General features: G+C 46.9%; 1 protein-coding gene across 3 annotated transcripts in view; it reads right to left on the reverse strand.

The window, feature by feature from the left end:
* Runx1 (RUNX family transcription factor 1) overlaps positions 1-19,194 on the reverse strand; it is a 220,564-nt gene that overhangs the window by 18,983 nt on the left and 182,387 nt on the right. For 2 of the 3 annotated variants that reach the window (XM_021725306.3, XM_078044595.1), the window contains one exon: positions 18,944-19,135. The exons of the other annotated variant lie outside the window; for it this stretch is intronic. In XM_021725306.3, coding sequence (XP_021580981.2) covers positions 18,944-19,135 — 192 coding nt within the window. The remainder of the gene's footprint in view (positions 1-18,943; positions 19,136-19,194) is intronic. 3 annotated transcript variants of the gene reach the window in all.

A 19,194-nucleotide genomic window follows, 5' to 3' on the forward strand; every position in this document is an offset into this window, starting at 1 on the left:
TACAAGGTCAAGGAAGTCTTTCTCATAGAAGCCATAGGTTTTTAGTGACTTGGACTAAAATGGAAGGATTTAAAAAGAAATTAAACATAGAGGTGGAGACAGCCAACAATTACAAGGCTGTTGGTCAACAAAAGGGATGACCTATGGAGAACCGAGATGCGAGGGACCTAAAGAAGTCAAAATTGATTTATAGACACCCAAGCAACTCACATTTGTTTTAGGCATTGAGGTCCTGTGTGTATGTTGACTAAATCCTTATGAATTTCCCAGATGGGTCTAAATCAGCAGCTGTCACATGGGTGATTTCTCCTCCAGGGGATTCTCAGCTGTATCTGGAGACATTTTTACTTGTCTCGGAGTCTGGAGAGTGCTAGTGGCATTCAGCCTGTGGAGGGAGGCCGCTCCACATCCTGTAGTGCACAGGATGGACTCAGCAAGAGCGAGTGATCTAGTCCTGATCCTGCCTCAGTGTGTCACATGTCCAATGACAACAAGCCAGAAGATGTGACTTACAGAGATGTTCCTCAGACAGAGAGAATGCAGCATTATGCCCTGGGGGGAATACACATGGGCCTGAGGAGCGTGGGGAGATGAGTTGTGTTACATGAGAACCTTCTGGAGCTCCTGTGGGAATGCAGTCTCCAAGCACCCAGGGACAACTGCATTCCCACACCAAGATTTGGGACAACTGCTTTCTCTTAGTCTTATTACTGGCACACAGACTTGGAGATGGCATGTCAAGCCCTGAGTGAGCTGCAGGTGTAAATGACCAACAAGATCACTCCTGAGCTGACCGTCAGCTTTGCCACCTGGAAGGGGACAGGCCAGCACTTGCCTCCCCTGAGCTTCCCGGGCATGAGTCACATGTAACTAGATAATGATGCAAATCGCTGTCAACATTTCTGAGGTTTTATTCCAGCATCTCATGGAATGATAGAGCAGAAATCAGCCTCAGAGACTTTCCATGCCAACCTCATTTCAGAGAAAGCTGAAGTGCAAAGGGAAGGGCTCCCTCTACCCTCATGGCAGGTCAGTGACCAGGCAGGGACAGAGCTTTCCATTCTTTGTAGAAAAGGTGTTTAGAAACCATTCCTGCCTCCCATCCAGGACGATACACTGGCAAACATAAAAACAAAAACAGGAAAGACTGTCTTAAACCTCAAACAAACAAACAGATGGGAGCAGCTGCCCAGCATGCTGCCGTCACAGGTGCTGGGGATGGTACTTTCGCCTGCTTAGTGGTCGGTGGGGTTCTGAGCTTTGTGGGGCTGACTCAGAATTCCCTCTCCCCTTTATTTCTCCTCTGCACCCTGAAACCAAGTCCGAACAACCCCACACAACCCCAGATGGCAAATAAGAGTTGGTGTCTGCCACTGTGAGTTCATGAATAACCCAAAGTCAAAATTAGGGAGAGAAGGGACCCTTTACCCACTCTGCTTTGGGGCTGGGGTGGGGGGGGAGGCAGGCTTCCAGAGGCAAGGGCACTGCAACAGGATCACACTGTCACCCTGCTTGTGCTTTTTCCTCTAATGGCCTAAAACTGCCAAGTGGCTGCAAGTACTGATTTTAAACCCTTTTATGGAAAGTGCCATACCCTTTTCTGCTCACATCACTTAAAATAATGAGTTAGCTGCACTTGTATTAGTCTGTCTTTCAAGTGGATTAAATTCATGGGCTCGCTCCCCTCCAGTCTCACAAGCCTTGGCCTGGCTGTCTGAACCTCCAGATTAGACTGATGAGCACATGCCAGACAGCAATGAAACGCAATTACCTAGGCAAACTTTTGAAGGATTTGAGCCCTGGGGCGCAGGCTGTTTATGAAAGACTAAAAGCACCGTTTGTACTGAGCAGGACCAGTGGCCCTGGCTGTTTGGAGTTCTGGATCCCGCCTGCCACTGGACTCCAGGCAGGATTTCTAGGGGCTGATAACATCAGACTTCTGTCCGCACCTCAGCACCTCAGGGTCTTTGCTCTGTTTTTCAACAAGAAAATACAAGTACCAACAAAAGCCTATTATAACATCTCTCTTTGTATTCACTGACTCTCTCTGTCATTGGTTTCTTTTATTTTAGTTTTGTATTGTGTACCACCCCCAAAAAATGCAGCCAGAAATCATCCTCTAGCTGATTGTCTCTGAGCTGCTTTGGGAATGAACAACCTTTCCAAAAAACGGGAACTTCCTGTCTTCTTAAAAAAATAAAAATTAACAAACCAGTTTTAAAAGCACTTCCAAAGTATTCGCCCCATGATTTGAACAAAAGAGACTTCTGAGGACTGGAGGGAAGAGGAGGAGCTGAAGGAACCAGAAAGGGAAGACTCACAGGGGTGTGAGAAGGTCCCCTGCAGTTCCCCATGTTTACTATTAATTTATTTTTTTCAGACAGGGAACAGACACACCTGGGTTGGGGTGGTTCTTTGCCCACCCATCAGATGTGATCATATGAATGAAGAAGGACATGGCGGTGGGAGGAGGTGGGGAAGGTTCACTGGCTGCTTGGACTGGTGTGAAGCAGGGGTGAAGCTATCAGTTTGTGAGGGTGGGCCCTGCAGCCCCCAGGCCAGGCAATGGGTCAGTCTGTGATGGGGCTTCCCCTGGGAGTAAGAAGGTGGGAAGGAGAGCAAGAGAGGAGCACTTGGAAGCATGTGTCTGCAGAGTGCTGGGAATGGACCGGTGCTCTCAGAGGAAGAAGCTGCACACAAATGCTTGGATAGCAGGAAGCAGAAAGCAGGCTGGGGCTCTGGAGGTAGCAGTGAGGTGCCAGGCGAGGAAGCTGTGAATAAATAAGAGTCTTACTTTGGGGTCTAGATCTCCAATTAAATGTGTAAAAAGGTATTTGCAAGATTGCCTGGGGGAGGCTGAGCAGTCTGAGGAGGAAGGAAGACACAAGGAAAGTGGGTGAGAGCGGAGCATTTGGCCTGGGGCAGGGGATGGCAGAGGGAAGGGTGTTGCTGCTTAGTTAACAGAGGCTGTGGGAAGTCACTGGGCCAGGACATCAAGAGGCACAGAGACTTGCCATTTTCCTCCGTGTCACAGAAGCAAGGGAAAGGGCCCTGAAAGAGCCTGCCTTCAAGTTGGTGCTTTGGGAGAAAGGGAATCAATTAGGGGACAAAATTTTGAAATTGGGCTTAAAACCTACAAATAGTTTTGAACTGCTGTCCTGAGACCAGGGAAAATCCTTCCCCAAAGACTTCCGCCGGCCCCACCTGGAGATCTGAGCTAGCACCCAGAGGTCCAGGGCAGTAGGAGAGAGACTTCCAGCCCTCCTGGGGCTCTCCTGACTTGCTGACCTCAGAGCCCTGATGGCTCTGGGGACGAGAGGGATGTGCTGCCTCCACGCCAGTGGGTTGGCTTGGACTATCTTGCAGCGCAAAGGGAAATACCACCCATGATAGCTCCGGAAGCAGCCCTCAAACGCATGACCTCTCTGGGGACAGCAGAGGGCCACAATGGGAAGATGTCAAAGTGAGAGGGACTGCCAAGTGGGTCCTGGAACTGGGAGAGGAGCCAGTCTGTACCACCATGGGGACAGAGATGTCATGAAGGACACAGGGCAGATGAGGTACATTGAAGAATGGCAGTTGTTTCCGGGTGGGGCTGGAGGTGATGACAGGGTAGGATACTAGCATGGATTAAAGCTTGTGGACAGGATCGGCAGCTCACAACCACCTCAGTGCCCCAGGGTCCTCCCTGCTCAACCGCTCCCCATGGCAGAGTATGGATGGGTGGAGGAATGGAGAAGCTCACGGCCCAGAACATGGCAGGGAGGCGTGGCTAGAGGAACTCCATAGGTAGCATCTCTGACTTCTCCATCAGGCCCTCCCTGGCCATCAGGTGGCTTGAAAAGGCAATGACTGCTTGCTTCCTATGCTATGTCTCTCTAAAGGTGACAGGCTCAAACTAAGTGGTCCCAACTAGGAATGCAGGGCAAGGGAGGCTGTGTGACAAGGTCCTTGGACTCCCTGCATGTCAAAGTGTGAGACCACAGGGTCTTCACACATATTGTCACTCAGTGCCACAAAGAGGGGACTCACACCAGGTCAGAGGGCAGCCTGAAGTCCCAAGAATTCCCATGTCTCATGGCTGTTCACAGTGTATCACTTTGCTGTTTCTGAAAAGCTGTCCTTTTGTCCCTCTGGGGATGTCGGCTAATATCCATATTGAGACAGAAGGTGGGTGAGTTTAGTGATTTATGCTGTGAGGGGGCAGACTGACCCAAGTTCATCTCTAATGGCTCCTGGGTCTCCCATGAAGTGACAGCATGCACATTTTCTTTGTTGTGTCTCCCAGGCTGAAGTTCAGAGTCTGTGATGTGGTCACTGCATAAATAATTTTCACAAATAATAAATTGTTTGTGGGTAAGAAGGATGGGCCACCTGTTTCTTCTTGTTGGAAGAAAACGGGCACCTCAGTGCTCAATGGGGGAGGTCAGTGCCTCCCTGACTGTGAAGGGCTCTGGGAGTCTGTGGAGCAACTCCTGCCCCCAGAGCCATTGAAGCTATGTGGGGCGAACCCCTGTGCTTCCGTGCGGGCTCCCCACTGAGGGTCTCACTGCCAAAGGCAGGTTCATAACTTTGGAAAACTCTTTTCTTGACCTTATCCTATGAGCCACCACACTGTGTGGTTCTATGAAAAATGAGTCATTTCAGAGTAGCTTTGGTTGAATAAGGATCCTTCAAAGGCACTGGCCTTAGGGGTGCCAACCTGGAAGGATTCCTGCCCAGGAGCTGCCTGTCGGGGTCTCAGAAGGGCAGGGTTTGCACAGGGTCTGCAGACACAAGTGCTGGTGGCTAGCTCTGTTCTCTGTGGATCACGTGGGACAGAAGGCTGAACTGGGACGAACCATTTGCTATTTCATTGGTGAAAATATTGAGCTGGGAAAAAATTCCCCTCTGCTTTCTGCTCCAGTCCCTGCAAAGGCAAAGGAAGAGGAAAAGAAGAAGAGAAAACATTGCAGGACACGCTGGTCAGTGGTGAAAGGCTCAAGGGTCAGTGCTGGCGGGGCTGGGGGCTGCACCTGGTTTCTCCACTGCGCTGCTCAACCCCCACAGTGACTGGGAATTTATTCTACAACAGGCCTCGAGTTCCTTGTTTTGCAGAAGGAAAATCTCCTTCATAAGAGGACTACTGTTGGTATTGTTTGTTTGTTTTTTAATTTCCAAAAATAAGGAAAAGTTTATAAAATCTGGGGAGGCACTGTAGAGGGGGCAGGGGACCCCAGCATTTCCAAGCCTCCTCCTGGCCTCTCCCAGTCCCCCTGCTCCAAGGTGCCCCTCCTCCTGATTCTGAATGTGAAAATAAGCAGGCTGAGCTGCCTCAACTGGAGATGTGTCTAACAGGCTCTCATTGTCTCAGACAGGTGTGAGATTGGACTTGATTCGGGGCCAACACCTCCAGTACCAGAGCCAGCTCTGTGAGCTAAAAACATGCACCAACCCTCCAGTAATACCACTGCAGCCAGCCAGAGACTCAACAATTTAAGGCTTAGCACACACAACATAAATCAGAGAAGGATGGACCAGCCGACCGGCAGCTTCTTGGGCAGGTGCCTGCAGACTGTCTGCAGATCAGACTCTGCCTGTTTGGGTTATTTGAGCCTTTTTTTTTTTTTTTGGTAATATAAAGATGAGAAACTGGGTGGAGCAGTGTGCAGAGGCTCACTGGGGTTTGCCCTATCTTGTTCCAACAGCCCCTCTTTTGCCTAAGTGCTGTTTTGAAGGGACTGCTCAGGACGGTTCACATTGCTGCCTCCAAACACCAGGAACGTGTTCAAGCTGGGGAGGATGGGAGACGACAGCTGAGCACTAGAATAAGCACGCCGTCCATGTGACATGACGCATGTCCCTTAACCTTTCTGGGTTCCCATTGCTCATCTATTTAGGGAGGGGGCTGACCATCCCATGATGGTTGAGCTTTCTATGATTCATTCATCTCCAATGGTCACAAGTTCAAAGTCACCATAAGAACTGCCCAAATCAGGAGAAATTGCTGTTGAGAGAAAAGTCTCAATACCCAGACTGCTGTGCTTCTGAGGGGGATCCATCTCTGAGCAAGAAAAGCCCATTTCCCAGCATCACCCTTCACCAGGCTCCTCTTGTTTTCCTTAGAAACCTGTGGTTTTTCAGACCACTGAGGCAAGCCCAGGGCCTGAGGCCCCTGAGAGTGTGGGCATGACATGTCAGGAACCAGGAGCCATGGGACGTGAAGTGGAGAGGACAGGTCCCTTTGGCTAATGAGCACCAGGAGGCAGGATGACAGAGCCACTGGGATCCATGAAGGAAAGGAATCCAGAAGCCACTCCATCACTGCAGGGACCTCTCCAGCACCTCCTAGAGAAGGGCAGTTAGTCGCTGATAATTCCTGTGACATTCCAGGGTGGCTTTGGCCCTGCTATTCACGACCCTGACCCTGAATTCGCCGACAAGGACATGGCTGTCAGAGGGAGCCTTTATCTGGCCTTAGCTTTCTCACTCTGTGCTGTGCACTCTTTCGTGAGTAAATGGCATGAAGCTGGCATGATGTCCTGAACTGGGACAAGGGGACTGTCACTCAGGCACCAACCTTCTACCCCTCCCAGCCTCGCCTGCCAGAGCCGCCTGGCGTTCCCACAGCTGTGCTCCCAGGCTCTGCTCACACTCACACACCTGTTTGCTGTCCTTCTTCTGGCCCGACAGCCCAAGCCACAGCCGCACGCAGGCTTAAAGGGCCCGGCTTGTGGGCGGAATCAGCGGAGGGAGGTATTTACTTAAAATTACACAGGAAGGTGAAACTTGGTTCAAAGAAATCCTTTTGTAGATGGTTCATTAAAAATGCCAAAGAGGCTGACCATTCACACTCTTGAATGTGTCCGATTCATGCAAGTCACGGAATGGGTGAGGGTTCATCTCAGACCGCTGCCCACGTGGGCCCCGTGGCAGGAAGTAACCTGTCAACTCCATGACAGCTGTTGCTCTCCCCTCATGCCAGGGAGCAGGGCTGAGAAGGACGGAGGGTGGCTTTGAGAAGAAGAGTCTCCCTGCTTTTTTAAAAATTCCCTAATCCATGGGCTGGGGTTGTGGCTCAGTGGTAGAGTGCTTGCTTAGCATGTGTGAAGCACTGGGTTCAATTCTCAGCACCACATAAAAATAAATAAAGGTATTTTGTCCATTTACAACTAAAATAATAATAATAATAATCCCCAATCCCACAAGCATTAAATTCAACATTTAAAAAAATGGAGATGGCTGGGCATGGAAGTACATGCCTGTAATCCCAGAGATTTGGGAGGCTGAGGCAGGAGGATTGCTAGTTGAAAGTCAGGCTCAGCCACTTAGTGAGGCCCTAAGCAACTTAGCAAAAGCCTCTGTCAAAAAATAATTTTAAAAAATCAAACAAAGGGCTGGGGATGTGGCTCAGTGGTTAAGAGCCCCTGATTGAATTCCAAGTATCAAAAAATAAATAAAATGGAAATACAAAAGAAGTGTAGGGTACCTAATCCAACCAGAGGGACCTATCATCTCATTGAGGAAAAGTATATTTCTAGAAAAAGGCAGAGTGAGGCTGAGCATGGTTAGATGTCCACATGAAAGATCCATGCTGCAAACAAACTTAAACTGCCACTGGGAAGTGTGCATGAGCCAGGAGCTGGAAGGCTGGAATTTCAGGAACACCATCACCAGGCGTTCACCAAAACTCTCCAGGTCTCTAGAGTCTCTTGGGTGAAATGAAGAGCTTTGAGCAAAGAAGGTTAAGTTCCCTTTCACCTTCACAGTTTAAATTCCCATTTGGTCCTGTGGAAGGAACCATGGTTATGGGTCCCTCCTGCCCCCTGTGAGTTTTCCCTCAGAAACAAAATTCAACTGAAAACACCACTAAAACCAGTACCCCCCTTATTCCCCAGGGCTGCAGTCATTGCTGGGGAACAGGGAGACTTGAATGGTGATTGCCACAGAGTAGCCGAGGCACATAAGACTGGACAGAGGCACAGCACCCTGGTGACCCACCAGCATCACCAGTGACGACAGTGACAGCAACAAGAGCTCAACAGAATTACACGACTCTGTTCTTCAGGTGTACAGTCTCCACGAATACCTGACAGAAGGATATCTCAATCAGGTGACACTTCCCACCCGTGAGGCCTCCAGCACTCTGCGCCTGTTGACCACTTAACCCTCACAGCTGTCTCGTGAGTTAGGTACTATTAGTAACCATGCCCAGGGTACAGGTGGGAACACAGGCACAGAGGACATCAGTGCTTCTTGCCAGGTCACACAACCAGGATGTGGACAACATGGGACTTGATTCCAAAACCCATATCCATTATTCTCCACACATATTCAAGAGTTAGTATTATGGATCCATGTTCAATTTTCCTTAAAAAGTGGGAGGTCCCAAGTGTAATTCTAGTCCCTTCTGATGATAAGACGAAAAGAATAGCTCGATCCTGGTTGGTGGGATGGACAGACAATTGGCATTCTGCCTTGACGTCTCCAGGCTGCTACGTCCTCCTTGGATGGCCAGGGAGAAAGTTCAGAAATGAGAGAAATTCCTTATAGACCCACTCATATATCCTCTCCCTCCCCCCAAGGCGTGAAAGAATCAAATGAGGAAATCGGGAAGAGATTCTGGAATAGGAATAACAAGATTTCCTTTCCCTTCCACCTGAATTGGCCATCCGTAATTTTACACAAATTCAATTTTAAAGTCATGCTTTGTAATTTGTGGAAAATTACATTAAATTAAACAGATCCATGTCTGGGCAATGACTTCTCTTATTTAGCCAACATATGGTGGCTCAGAGCCTCTTGAAGCTTGATCCACAGGAAAAATATTAACCCTACTCCCAAAGTAGCCTTTACTCAGAGGCAGAAGAGTGAGAGGCTCTGGGGCATCCCCTCTGGTTTCCCTGTGAGTGTTAAGGGAGGTCCATTAATTCTCAGGTACTGTAAATCTAGACTCTCGGAACATTAGAGTTTCAGGCTACCTGGTGCATCACTTACATGAGCAACAAGGGCCTGGCACTTGGTGGTCAAGGAACAATGCCAGGACATGTACAGAGAAGGGAGCACAGGCCAAACCTTCTCCCCACCATAACATGCCCCTGTGGGTGGCTGGACTGACTCCACAGTCCATTCTGTTGACGTGAGCTATTATTGTTTTATTATTGCCCTTGGTCCTTGTTATAATGTTGCTGCCTCAACTGCTCCAATAACAACCCAAATGCAGACACAATCACAAACATGTTACAGTTTCAAAAGGTGGAGGGGAGGGACGTGTGGGTCTCCCACTCCAAGCACTTCTGCGTTCATCCTTAGGATACCAGCCTTGTTGGGCAACCAACAGAAGTGCGTCCTAAAACTGAAGTAATTATGGTTGTTCCACATAGCAAGCAATTTACAACAAAGTACAGATGAAGATTAACAGACCTTGAGACAAGAGATCTAAATAAACCACTTAGCGGGCAGAAAGGCCAAGTCAAGCCCTTGAGCTTGTGCTGACTTTTACAGATATTTTAATAACTTTATCATTATATAATTTGCCATCTGATATGTTCAGAGAGATGCACTAATGGAGTGAGAGTGGCCACAACAGTGCGGTCATCCCCTGAGACTTCATAAAACAACCACGTTCGTTCCCCTCGTATAACTGGCAACGCCAAGAAATGCATCCCTAGTCACATTATGTCTCCCTCCCTTTTTATCTCAAGATGTTCCTTTAAAACTACAGCAGCAGCCCTTCTAATGAGGGATCGGCACAGTGGATGTGCTCTGGGTTTTGGGTCTGGCCTTGGAATGACTCAGGTTGAACACTTAGAGATGCAGGGTAAAGAGGACTCCTTCCTAAGCAGAAACCAGTGGCTTCCAGAGCTGGGGGAACTTTGGGTAAGGTGCTGGCACTCGAGGTGGAACTGACCCACAGACCTTCCCTGATGACCCTCTGCTCCTATGATACCAGTGGAGTCACTCCCAAACCCCAGAGCTGAAAGATCCGAGTGCATCCTCGTTGTACTCCCAGAAGAACCTGGCTGGTCACTACAGTGGCCCAAGCCTTGTTAAACAGAACTGATTATATTGATTTATGGAGCCTCAATTCATGACCCAATTCAGACTGCATGGAAGAGCCAAGATGGTGGGGTGACACAGGCTCCATTCCAGTTCCTATGGTGTTTCCAAGCTCAGGTCCCATGCCACCCAGGAGCTATAGGTGACATGAGATGCAGATTCCTTCTGTCCAGTCCATGTTGATTCCCTCCGGGAGGAAAAGCAGGGAGTTTCATCTCTAAGAAGAGGAACTGCAGTTCCATGGGGGCAGGGAGTTAAGTGCGATGATAAGCTCTGGAGATCAGAATTGGAAGATGACTTTCCAAATCCTGCAGCTCTATTTGGAAAGTTCTAAACCCTAAACATGACCTGAAAGTGGTATGAAATAATGATAATGATGGAGCCTGGAACTGTGGCAGTTCAGCCTCCATCTGGAGAAGGCTCTCCTGTCCCTGGCTCATCTAGGCACTTCATGACATGGCCCATGCTTTCTCTTATAAAATGCTTATATATTTTTAAACAGAAAATGTTTTTTTCATGCTACTCAGGAGAGCTGGGATGGGCTAAAACTAAACCTCAAGACTTTTCATAAACAGAAATCAAATGGGTACGAAGTGGTACACTCCTTATGTTCTCCCCCGTCAATTCTCAGGAGTGCACAGAGAGGCAACACACACACACCACTGACCAACGTTTGTTTTTGGGGTGAGCTCTATGCATCTTTTAAAATTACTGTTTTGTCTTATTTACTGTGGATGGTAACTGAATCTCTAACATCGAAATGTATAACGTTCTGCCAGAAAGAGATTATAGAAGAAAAGTCTATGGAAAGAAACTGGGTTTGTCAGGGAAGATTTTATTTGCAGGCCTTTTGCAATCCTGTATCTTCAATCTCCATAACAACTGGCTGTTCAACTGCACTGGAGGCAGATGTTTCATAATGAAAAAAAAAAAAGAAAAAAGTAGGGCTGAGGCTTTGAAAGGGAACTGTGGATATATGGTTCACACAGGCACAGAAGCCACTGTTGGTGTGGAGGCAGGGGAAACCCTTTGCCTCACTCCATGTCCCCCAAAAGTCAGGCTGGGGTGCTGTGAGGGAAATAAGGAAAGACAGAAGCAGTTGCAGTCCCCCAGCACAATTTAAATCCCAAATGCTGGATTTGAAAGAGTCTGAAAATGTCAAATAATAATGCAAATGAGTTAAACCAACTCAGTTTGCAGAACTAGGTCTGTCAGAGCCATTTTTCATAGCTGACAGAGTGTTTGTTCTTCTTTTGGCACAAACTTTTGCTAAACTTCGATATGACTTCCTGGCTACCATCAAAATTTCTTTGATAAATATCCCAGTTTGAAAGACTGTCGTCAGGTGATTTGTAAATTTGGGATAATGAGATATACAAAGTAAACCACTATTCCTTTGAAACAGATGTCTGGCAATGATGCTTTGCAATAAAGCCATTTGTTAAAAAGGCAGCTTGTTTCAAAACAACAGTGTTATGTCCAGCTTTGTCCAGGAGGTCATATTCTTGAGCCCATCCCAGCTGGCTGGCTTTGGTCTTCCTGTCCTTCTCTGGTCCTCTGCTTTTTGATATTTATACTGCCATGGCTTTGGGGGACTAGAGTGAGAGGCACCCAGGTTGCCTGTATTCCTGTCTTGCATTGCGTCCGAAATCAGGGAAAATCTCCCTTTCTCTACCACTGTTGGGGTCTGTGTTTCCATTTGCATAGGTGTTCCAGAAAATACTGAGAAATCTTACCTTATCTAGGAAAAAAGAGAAAAGAAATCCCATGTTCTTCTGGCTGGGAAATGAAGGTGCACAGCACTAACCCCCAAATGGTGGACGGAGATGCTAGTAGTGGTAGGACGTGAACTGGGTGTGTAGGCACAAGTCCTCGTGTTCCCATTCACCTGTCCTCCTATCTGTTATGGGGGATAGACATGCACAAGCTATATGTGGACAAACCTGAATGCCACTGGCCAATGACTTGATGACCTTGGTATGTGAGTTGAATGGTGCCCCATAGAAAGAGGTGCACGTTCTGACCTTCAGAACTGTGAATGGGATCTTATTTGGAAAAAGTTCTTTTTTTAATATTTTTTTAGTTGTTGATGGACCTTTATTTTATTTGCTTATTTCTATGTGGTGCTGGGAACTGAACCCAGTGCCTCACTTATATGAGGCAAGCGCTCTACCGCTGAGCTACAAGTCCAGCCCCTGGATATAATTACATAAAAGAGCTTGAGGCCACCAAGGACTGGGTGGGCGGGGCCTAAATCCAATGACATGTGTCCTTATAAGAAACAGAGGAATAGATGAGATAGAGGAGAATGCCGAATAAAGAGGGAAGAAGAGACTGGAGGGACACAGTCACAAACCAAGAGATGCTGGAGCCACCAAAGCCAGAGAAGAGGCAGGAAGATCCTCCCCTACAGCCTGCAGAGGGAGCTTCATCCTGCCAACACCTTGATGGTGGACTTCTGGCTCCAATTGTGAGAGAACATATTCCTATGGTTTTAGCCCTGAAACTGTGGCACTTCATCATAGCAGTATCAGAAAACCAAAAAGCTTGATATTGTTTGTCAATGCCAATTGTGACGTGGCCCTTCCTGAGTGTTAACTCTGGGCTGGCTCTAACATCCACTGCCTTATGATTCACTGTCACTATACCATCTGCAAGGATAGCTATATAATTCCCAGTGTCAGATGGGAAACTGAGGCTTTAAGGGGTTAAGTATCTTGCCAAAAGTCCTGTAGCACATGTTGTGGAGGCCAGATTGGGAGGACCAGTTTAGGTGGATTACCTCTTGGATCCTCCTTCTTAGCCTAGGCTCTGCTATCTTCTAACCCTGTTGTTAGCATCAATATCATATAAGTGCACCGACTTATAGCTTTGTTAAAACAAAGCTTCTTCCCCCCCAAATCTTTTAATGCACTGTGTGCACCAGCCTCTAGGTTCACAAGCATCAAGGAAACTTTGGGAACCTATGCAGCCAATAAGAATAATTTATCATTAAGATCAAGTCCTAAAGTGAAATCTTTTCCCCTTCTAATTAGAAAAGATGACCACAAGGTGCCAACATGCTCCTGAGAAAGTGGCTTGACCATTCTGAATGATACCCATGGAAACATTTGGTCTGCAAAGGAAGCCTGCTAAAATGTGGGTTTTGATTCCTAGAGTGCTGGGAGGTCACAGATTGGTAAGCCCCTGTCAAGGGCTGGCTTATTAACTACTTAGCTGTAAGTACCTAGCTGTAAATATGTCGCAGCACTGGAATGTCTGTTCGGGGACTGCTGGGTTGGTCCCTGTGCCTATCTATAATGGCAGAAGGTGGCACATCAGAGAAGGCACAAAAGGTCTGCCCATTCTAAGCACCATGAAGCAACCCCAAGGAGTGACTGGCCAGCAAGGATGTCAGCCACCTGGCACAGGTGGGTCAGGACGCAGGGCCAGCCGGCTCCTCCTCCTCTACTCCTCTCTCCATTTATCCATGTCCAGAGTGCAGTTCCTTACTTTGACCTTCCCACACTTTTCCTTAAACTTCTGGTTTGTGTTGTACCAGCCAAGAATATAGAATAGGAACCGTGTTCCAGTTCCTGCCTTGAGGAGCTTCTCATTCCACTAACCTGCCTGCTGGTGGGGGGCAAGGGGCGGCTGCCCCTCACGCCCAAAGGGGGCTCTTTGTTCTGTACTCATCCCTCTAGGTTTCCCTTCCTCTCTCCTTCCCTCTCTTCCTTTCCTTTTTCATTTTTTCTCTCTTTCCTCCCTCCCTCCTGCTGGCCTCCTGCAGCCCCCTTCCTCCCTTCCTCTTGTTTATGGGAACACTGTACTCAGGCTGGTTTTCAGGTGCTGTTTTATTCTGATGCTATGGATCTTTAGGTTCTCAAACACTACATCTAGGTAAGAGGGGTTTTTCTTTTCTTTTTTTAATGAAATCTTGCATTTTCACGTTACAACAGGTCTTACAAGTTGGTTTCTAGCACTGAATATTTTACTGTGTGATCATTAAGTGATCATTATAGATTTCCATATGAGAATCTCTGGTTGCATCTAATTTGATTGTAGAATATAATTCCAAGGTAAAAAAAGTTCCCCTCACTTTGTTTTCAAACTTCTAGAATTGCTAGAAAAGAAAAAAATCGGGGGATGGGAAGGAGGGAAGGAGGGTGGGTAATGCTCTGCAGCTGGTGTGTCCTCCATGTCTGGAAAGGGTCTTCATGTCATTTTCTGGAGCTTTCTGGGGAAGAAGCCCCCAGGCCCCTTACTCCTCCTCTGGCATTGTTCCCTGGAGGCAGGGGTTTTACCTCTGCTCCCTACAGGAGGGTGGAAAAGTCTGCCCACACGGAGAGAATCAGACTGATATGAGGAACCCAGCACAACTGAGGAGCAAGGCCGATTCAGTACTTCAAAGAATTTCACACACGGTAGCAAAAAAAGACAATCTACTTAAAGTAACATTAACTTTGGGGGAAGATAACCATCAATACTAAAAACCAGGAGATGATCTGTGAAGACAGAGCCCTCTTGGCCACATGGAACCCTCCAGTGGAGGTACCCACTGTCCTCAGGCTGATCAGATGTTGCCTGGTTTGGTTCCACTCTACAAAAAAGGCTCACCCCTAGGAAGGCAGTTGCCCCATCAAGGGAAACACAGAGTAGCTAGGGAGCCCTCTTCCTGCCCATACATCCCGCTTCGTGCATGCTCAGAGATTCATTATTCTGAGTTGTCTTTTCTCCCCATCTTATAAACAAATGTATACAGCTGGGCACGGTAGCACACACCGTAATGCCAGGAGGCTGAGACGAGGATTGAAAGTTCAAAGTCAGGCTCAGCAACTTAGCAAGACCCTGTCTCAATATTTAAAAAAATAAAATAAAGAACTGGTGATGTGCCTCAGTGATTAAGCACCCTTGGGTTCAATCCCCAACCCCCCATTTTTTTTTGTTAAAGTACAAATGTACCAAAAGGGGACAGTTTAGTAAGGCACCAATCAGAGAGCCCAGAGTCATCATTACGATCAACACTGAGTCATAACAGAATGCATTCAGTCAGGGCAGCTCCGTGAGCGGCTAGCCAACACCTCTCCCATGTCTCTCCTTCTCAACACCGGTCAGACCTGTCTGACCTTGATCCAAGAGTACAAGCTTGGAGGGACTTCTAGCCCACCTGTGCTGGCTTCGTGAACTGCCAGAAAGGTCTGTGTTTGAGTCCAGTCAAAGCCGGAGAGCTTGGAGACAGTGGGCAAGTTCAGCTCCTCTATTAACCGTGTGAGATGGCCGTGAGCATAGAACATGGGAGACAAAAGGTCTGACCCGTGCCACATCACAAGTAGGCCAAGGAAAGCCAGCAAGATGTTCAGAGTAACCAGTGGGTGCAGTGACAGCAACACCGGCCTCTTAGTTCAGCTGAGTTTGACAATTTTCTACACCAGAAAATGTCCCTGTATCCTCATCTCCCCAGGAAGGAGGAAGCTACACCACCTTCAATGCGGTTCCTCAGATTTGGTCAATCAGAGTTAAATTCTTAAAATTACTCACTTGGGTTGCCCCAAGCCATCTCCAACTGGGAGGTGAGACCAAACAGCTCTCTAGAATCTAACCCTGTCCCCTGGGTTAAAAGGAATAAGCGAATTCTGAATCACAATCATGGAAGTTCATGCTCGCATCTCGACTTGCATAACCATGAAGCCATGGCAAATGGCTTTCTCTTCAATTTTAAGACCTGGCAAAATAGGAAGTTGAAATTAACCTCAGCCCTTTTATAGTTAAAACCTCAACAAATAAACAGTGGTTTGGTGACATGGCAACCTGCTCCCCTCTCCATCTGCACCCTGCTTCTGATCATTCGAGGTGTCTATTTTAAGTGATTCTGAAGCCCATCTGATTCTAGATAAATAGAGATGCTATTCTGTATCAGTGACTTCCTGCTGACAGAGGGGCTGGCTTAAGGCTCCTGCAGAGGTGCCAGTGAGGCAGGGCCCCCAGCCTCTCTATGAACCTGGTGATCCCCAAGTCCCCAGGTACAGACATGTCTCTCTGTAAAGCTGAAAAACATTCACACAGCACCACAGAAGGGCTGCCCTGCCCACTTCTGGGATATTTTTCTTAAAACTACTGCTGCCATTTCAAAGAGTGATTTCTTAAAGTATCATCTTAATATGGACACTCTAGGCTAATCCTGGAAATCAGCCTTTTTCTCTTGTTGAGAACAAAATGAAAAAAGAAAGAGACTTGCATATCATCCCTGTTATTTTATTTATTTATTTTTTGGTACTGGGGATTGAATCCAGGGCCTTGTGCATGCAAGGCAAGCACTCGACCAACCGACTTATTCTCCCAGCCCATCCCTGCTAACTTCTGATTTCCAGAAAAAGAGCTTAAGGGGCTACTCAGAATGTGACTGTATAACAGCATTTTCTTACAGGAAATATGGGGGGGGCGGAAAGGAAGCGGGAATCAGAGGAGGGGAGGAGAGAGAGAGAGAGAGAGAGATTGAGAGAGAGAGTGTAAGGGAGAAAGAGAGAGGAAAAGTAGTTTTAAAGAAAATATCTTGCTCACTCATTTCTAAGATGCTGTTCCTTCCATTTCACAAGTGAAGTATTGCATATCAGATTCATATTTTGGAGAGAAAGAACACCAGCAATATAGTTAACACATTCTTTAGAGTAGCAACCAACCCCCTAGGGTACTCTAAAAGCAAGTTATGATTGCTTAGATGTTGCAGAAGTAAAAAGTTTTTAAAAGGAACAAAAGGGGTGATACTTGGCGCTAAGCACACAGTACTCCAAAGAGCTACAGGATGCCCATGGAAGGCCAGGCCTCCGGCCCAGAGCCCAAGAGCAGCCGCCTGCAGAGGACAAAGAACCCAACCTGCCAACTTCCCATCCCCCTCTTTTTTCTTTTTTTCTTGGCAAAGAGTCATATCTGATGAAAAGAGAAATCAAATTACATTTGCTCCTCACCAAAACTGTCCAAAATAAAGCAAACCCAAGGTAAAAATTTCAATTTGCCCCACTATGATTGAATTCTCTTAAAAATGCTTAATATTTTTCATTCAGAAGTCTGTCCTACATTCAGCAAATCCCTTTATCAACCTGGTAGTTCAAATGGTCACAGAAACGAAGAACGTTTAACACAGTTTTAACCCTTTGATCTTACACACGAATTGAAAGATGACTCACATTAATTTAAATGATCCTAAACAAGATAAAATAATCTCCTGGGGAGTTTTATTTTTCATTAAAATAAAACTTGCCCCAAGTCCATTACTCTAACATATATACCAGCTGCTCTCATTTGCCACACACTCAGGCACTGTGGAATCTTTTAAGTGTGCATATTTTGAATAACTATATATGATTATTAAGCATGAGGAGACTAATGATTTCATGGGACTGCTTCCTAAATACACTTACAATGAGATCGCAGATGAGAAAGAGCCTCCAGACCTCAAGCTTTAGGTTTCTATTTGTATACAAAAGGGCTACCTACAGATAGGTCACTCAGTACCATGTGCACAGTTCATCTAATGGGGAGATTTCTTTGGGAACTTTCCACTCAAATAAAAGCACCTCCCCCAGGAGCCTCACTGTGAGAATGAATGGCCTGGGCTTTCCATAATGCTCAGTAGAAGAAGTGGGCACACCTTGCATGAGCCCTGCGTGTGTTAGTCCTAAAAGAAAGCAGTTGGCCTAATAAAGACATGCTGCCTGTGCCCCTCACAACACAACCCACGTGCAGAAAATGCCTGGGGAAGCTAAGGTCTCCAAGGAACTGCTATATCCCTTGCTGGCTACCTGCCCTTCTCCAGATGTGTTGTTTATCTTTTCCTTTGAGTTGAACAAAGCTGCTTCTTTGAGAAGGGAATCTTACTGTGACCATATTAAATACAGCTGTGTCTGCATGGCACAGAGAAAATGACTGCATTTCAGATATTTGAAATGGTACCATGGAGCAAGCTATCATTGACATCAGTGGTTCTCCGATGTAAACACTGTGTTATCTAATTTGGCACAGTGGGTTTTATGCAATTATTGCATTTTACAGTAGTTTTTCGATTGCTCACTGGCCCCTTGGGGTGGGGGGACTTGTGTTCTTTATTGCTTTGCAAATATTATGCTTGATATAATGGCATCCATACATTCCTACTACTTCTTAATATTTTTAAAAATAACATATATTAGATACAAACCCAGGAATACTTTACATGCAGCAAGAACTTGAAATATCCCCACCTCACCTTGCTAGACATGCATGTGTATGTGGGTGGTTGTGTGTGATGTACCTTCAAGCCTAAAGAGTAGGTAAGAAAATAGCACAACCAAAGCTCTTTAAAAAATTCCAGATTGCATATATGTGCACACACTCAGACACACTCACACACACACAGAATTGGTCCTCTGTATCTGTCAGTTCTGTATCTAAGGATTCAATCAACCACAGATTTTAAATATTTTCTTAAAAACTGCATCTACACTGAACATGTAGAGAGTTTTTTCTTGTCATAATCCCCCCAAAATACTATTACAACTAGTTATTTAGCATTTACATTAGCTACTACAAGTAGTCTAGAGGTAGCTTAAAGTATATGGGAAAATATGTGTAGGTGATATGCAAATATTAAGCCACTTTATATAAGGGACTTAAACACCCATGGATTTTGGCATCTGCGTTGGGTCCTGGGCCCTATCGCCCATAGATACCGAGAGACACTGTGTGCATGTGTGTGTGTATCTCCTTATCTCCTCTGCAGCCTAAGCACATCCTGTGGCAATGCAGACCTGACTCAGTGGGCGGAGTGGCCAGGGACTGCATTTCTAACCAGCTCCCAGGTGCTGCTGCTGGCTCAAGAGGCTCCCTTTAAGCATCCAGAAAAAGCCATGCTGGTCTGGGTGGGTGGGGGAGACGCGCCCCACCTGGTACTTACCCTGCATCTGGCTCTGAGGCTGAGGGTTAAAGGCAGTGGAGTGGTTCAAGGAGGCCCGAGGGTTGGGCGTGGGGGCTGGGTGGTGCGGGCTGACCCTCATGGCCGTGCGCCGCAGCTGCTCCAGTTCACTGAGCCGCTCGGAAAAGGACAAGCTCCCAGGCTTGGTCTGATCATCTAGTTTCTGACGATGTCCTATTGTGGGGAGCGGGTGGGAGGGGTGGGAGACAGAGAGGAGATGGGGAAGGAGGGAG

The sequence above is a fragment of the Ictidomys tridecemlineatus genome, chromosome 3, assembly GCF_052094955.1.
Source record: "Ictidomys tridecemlineatus isolate mIctTri1 chromosome 3, mIctTri1.hap1, whole genome shotgun sequence".
In the NCBI taxonomy this organism is placed as follows: domain Eukaryota; kingdom Metazoa; phylum Chordata; class Mammalia; order Rodentia; family Sciuridae; genus Ictidomys; species Ictidomys tridecemlineatus.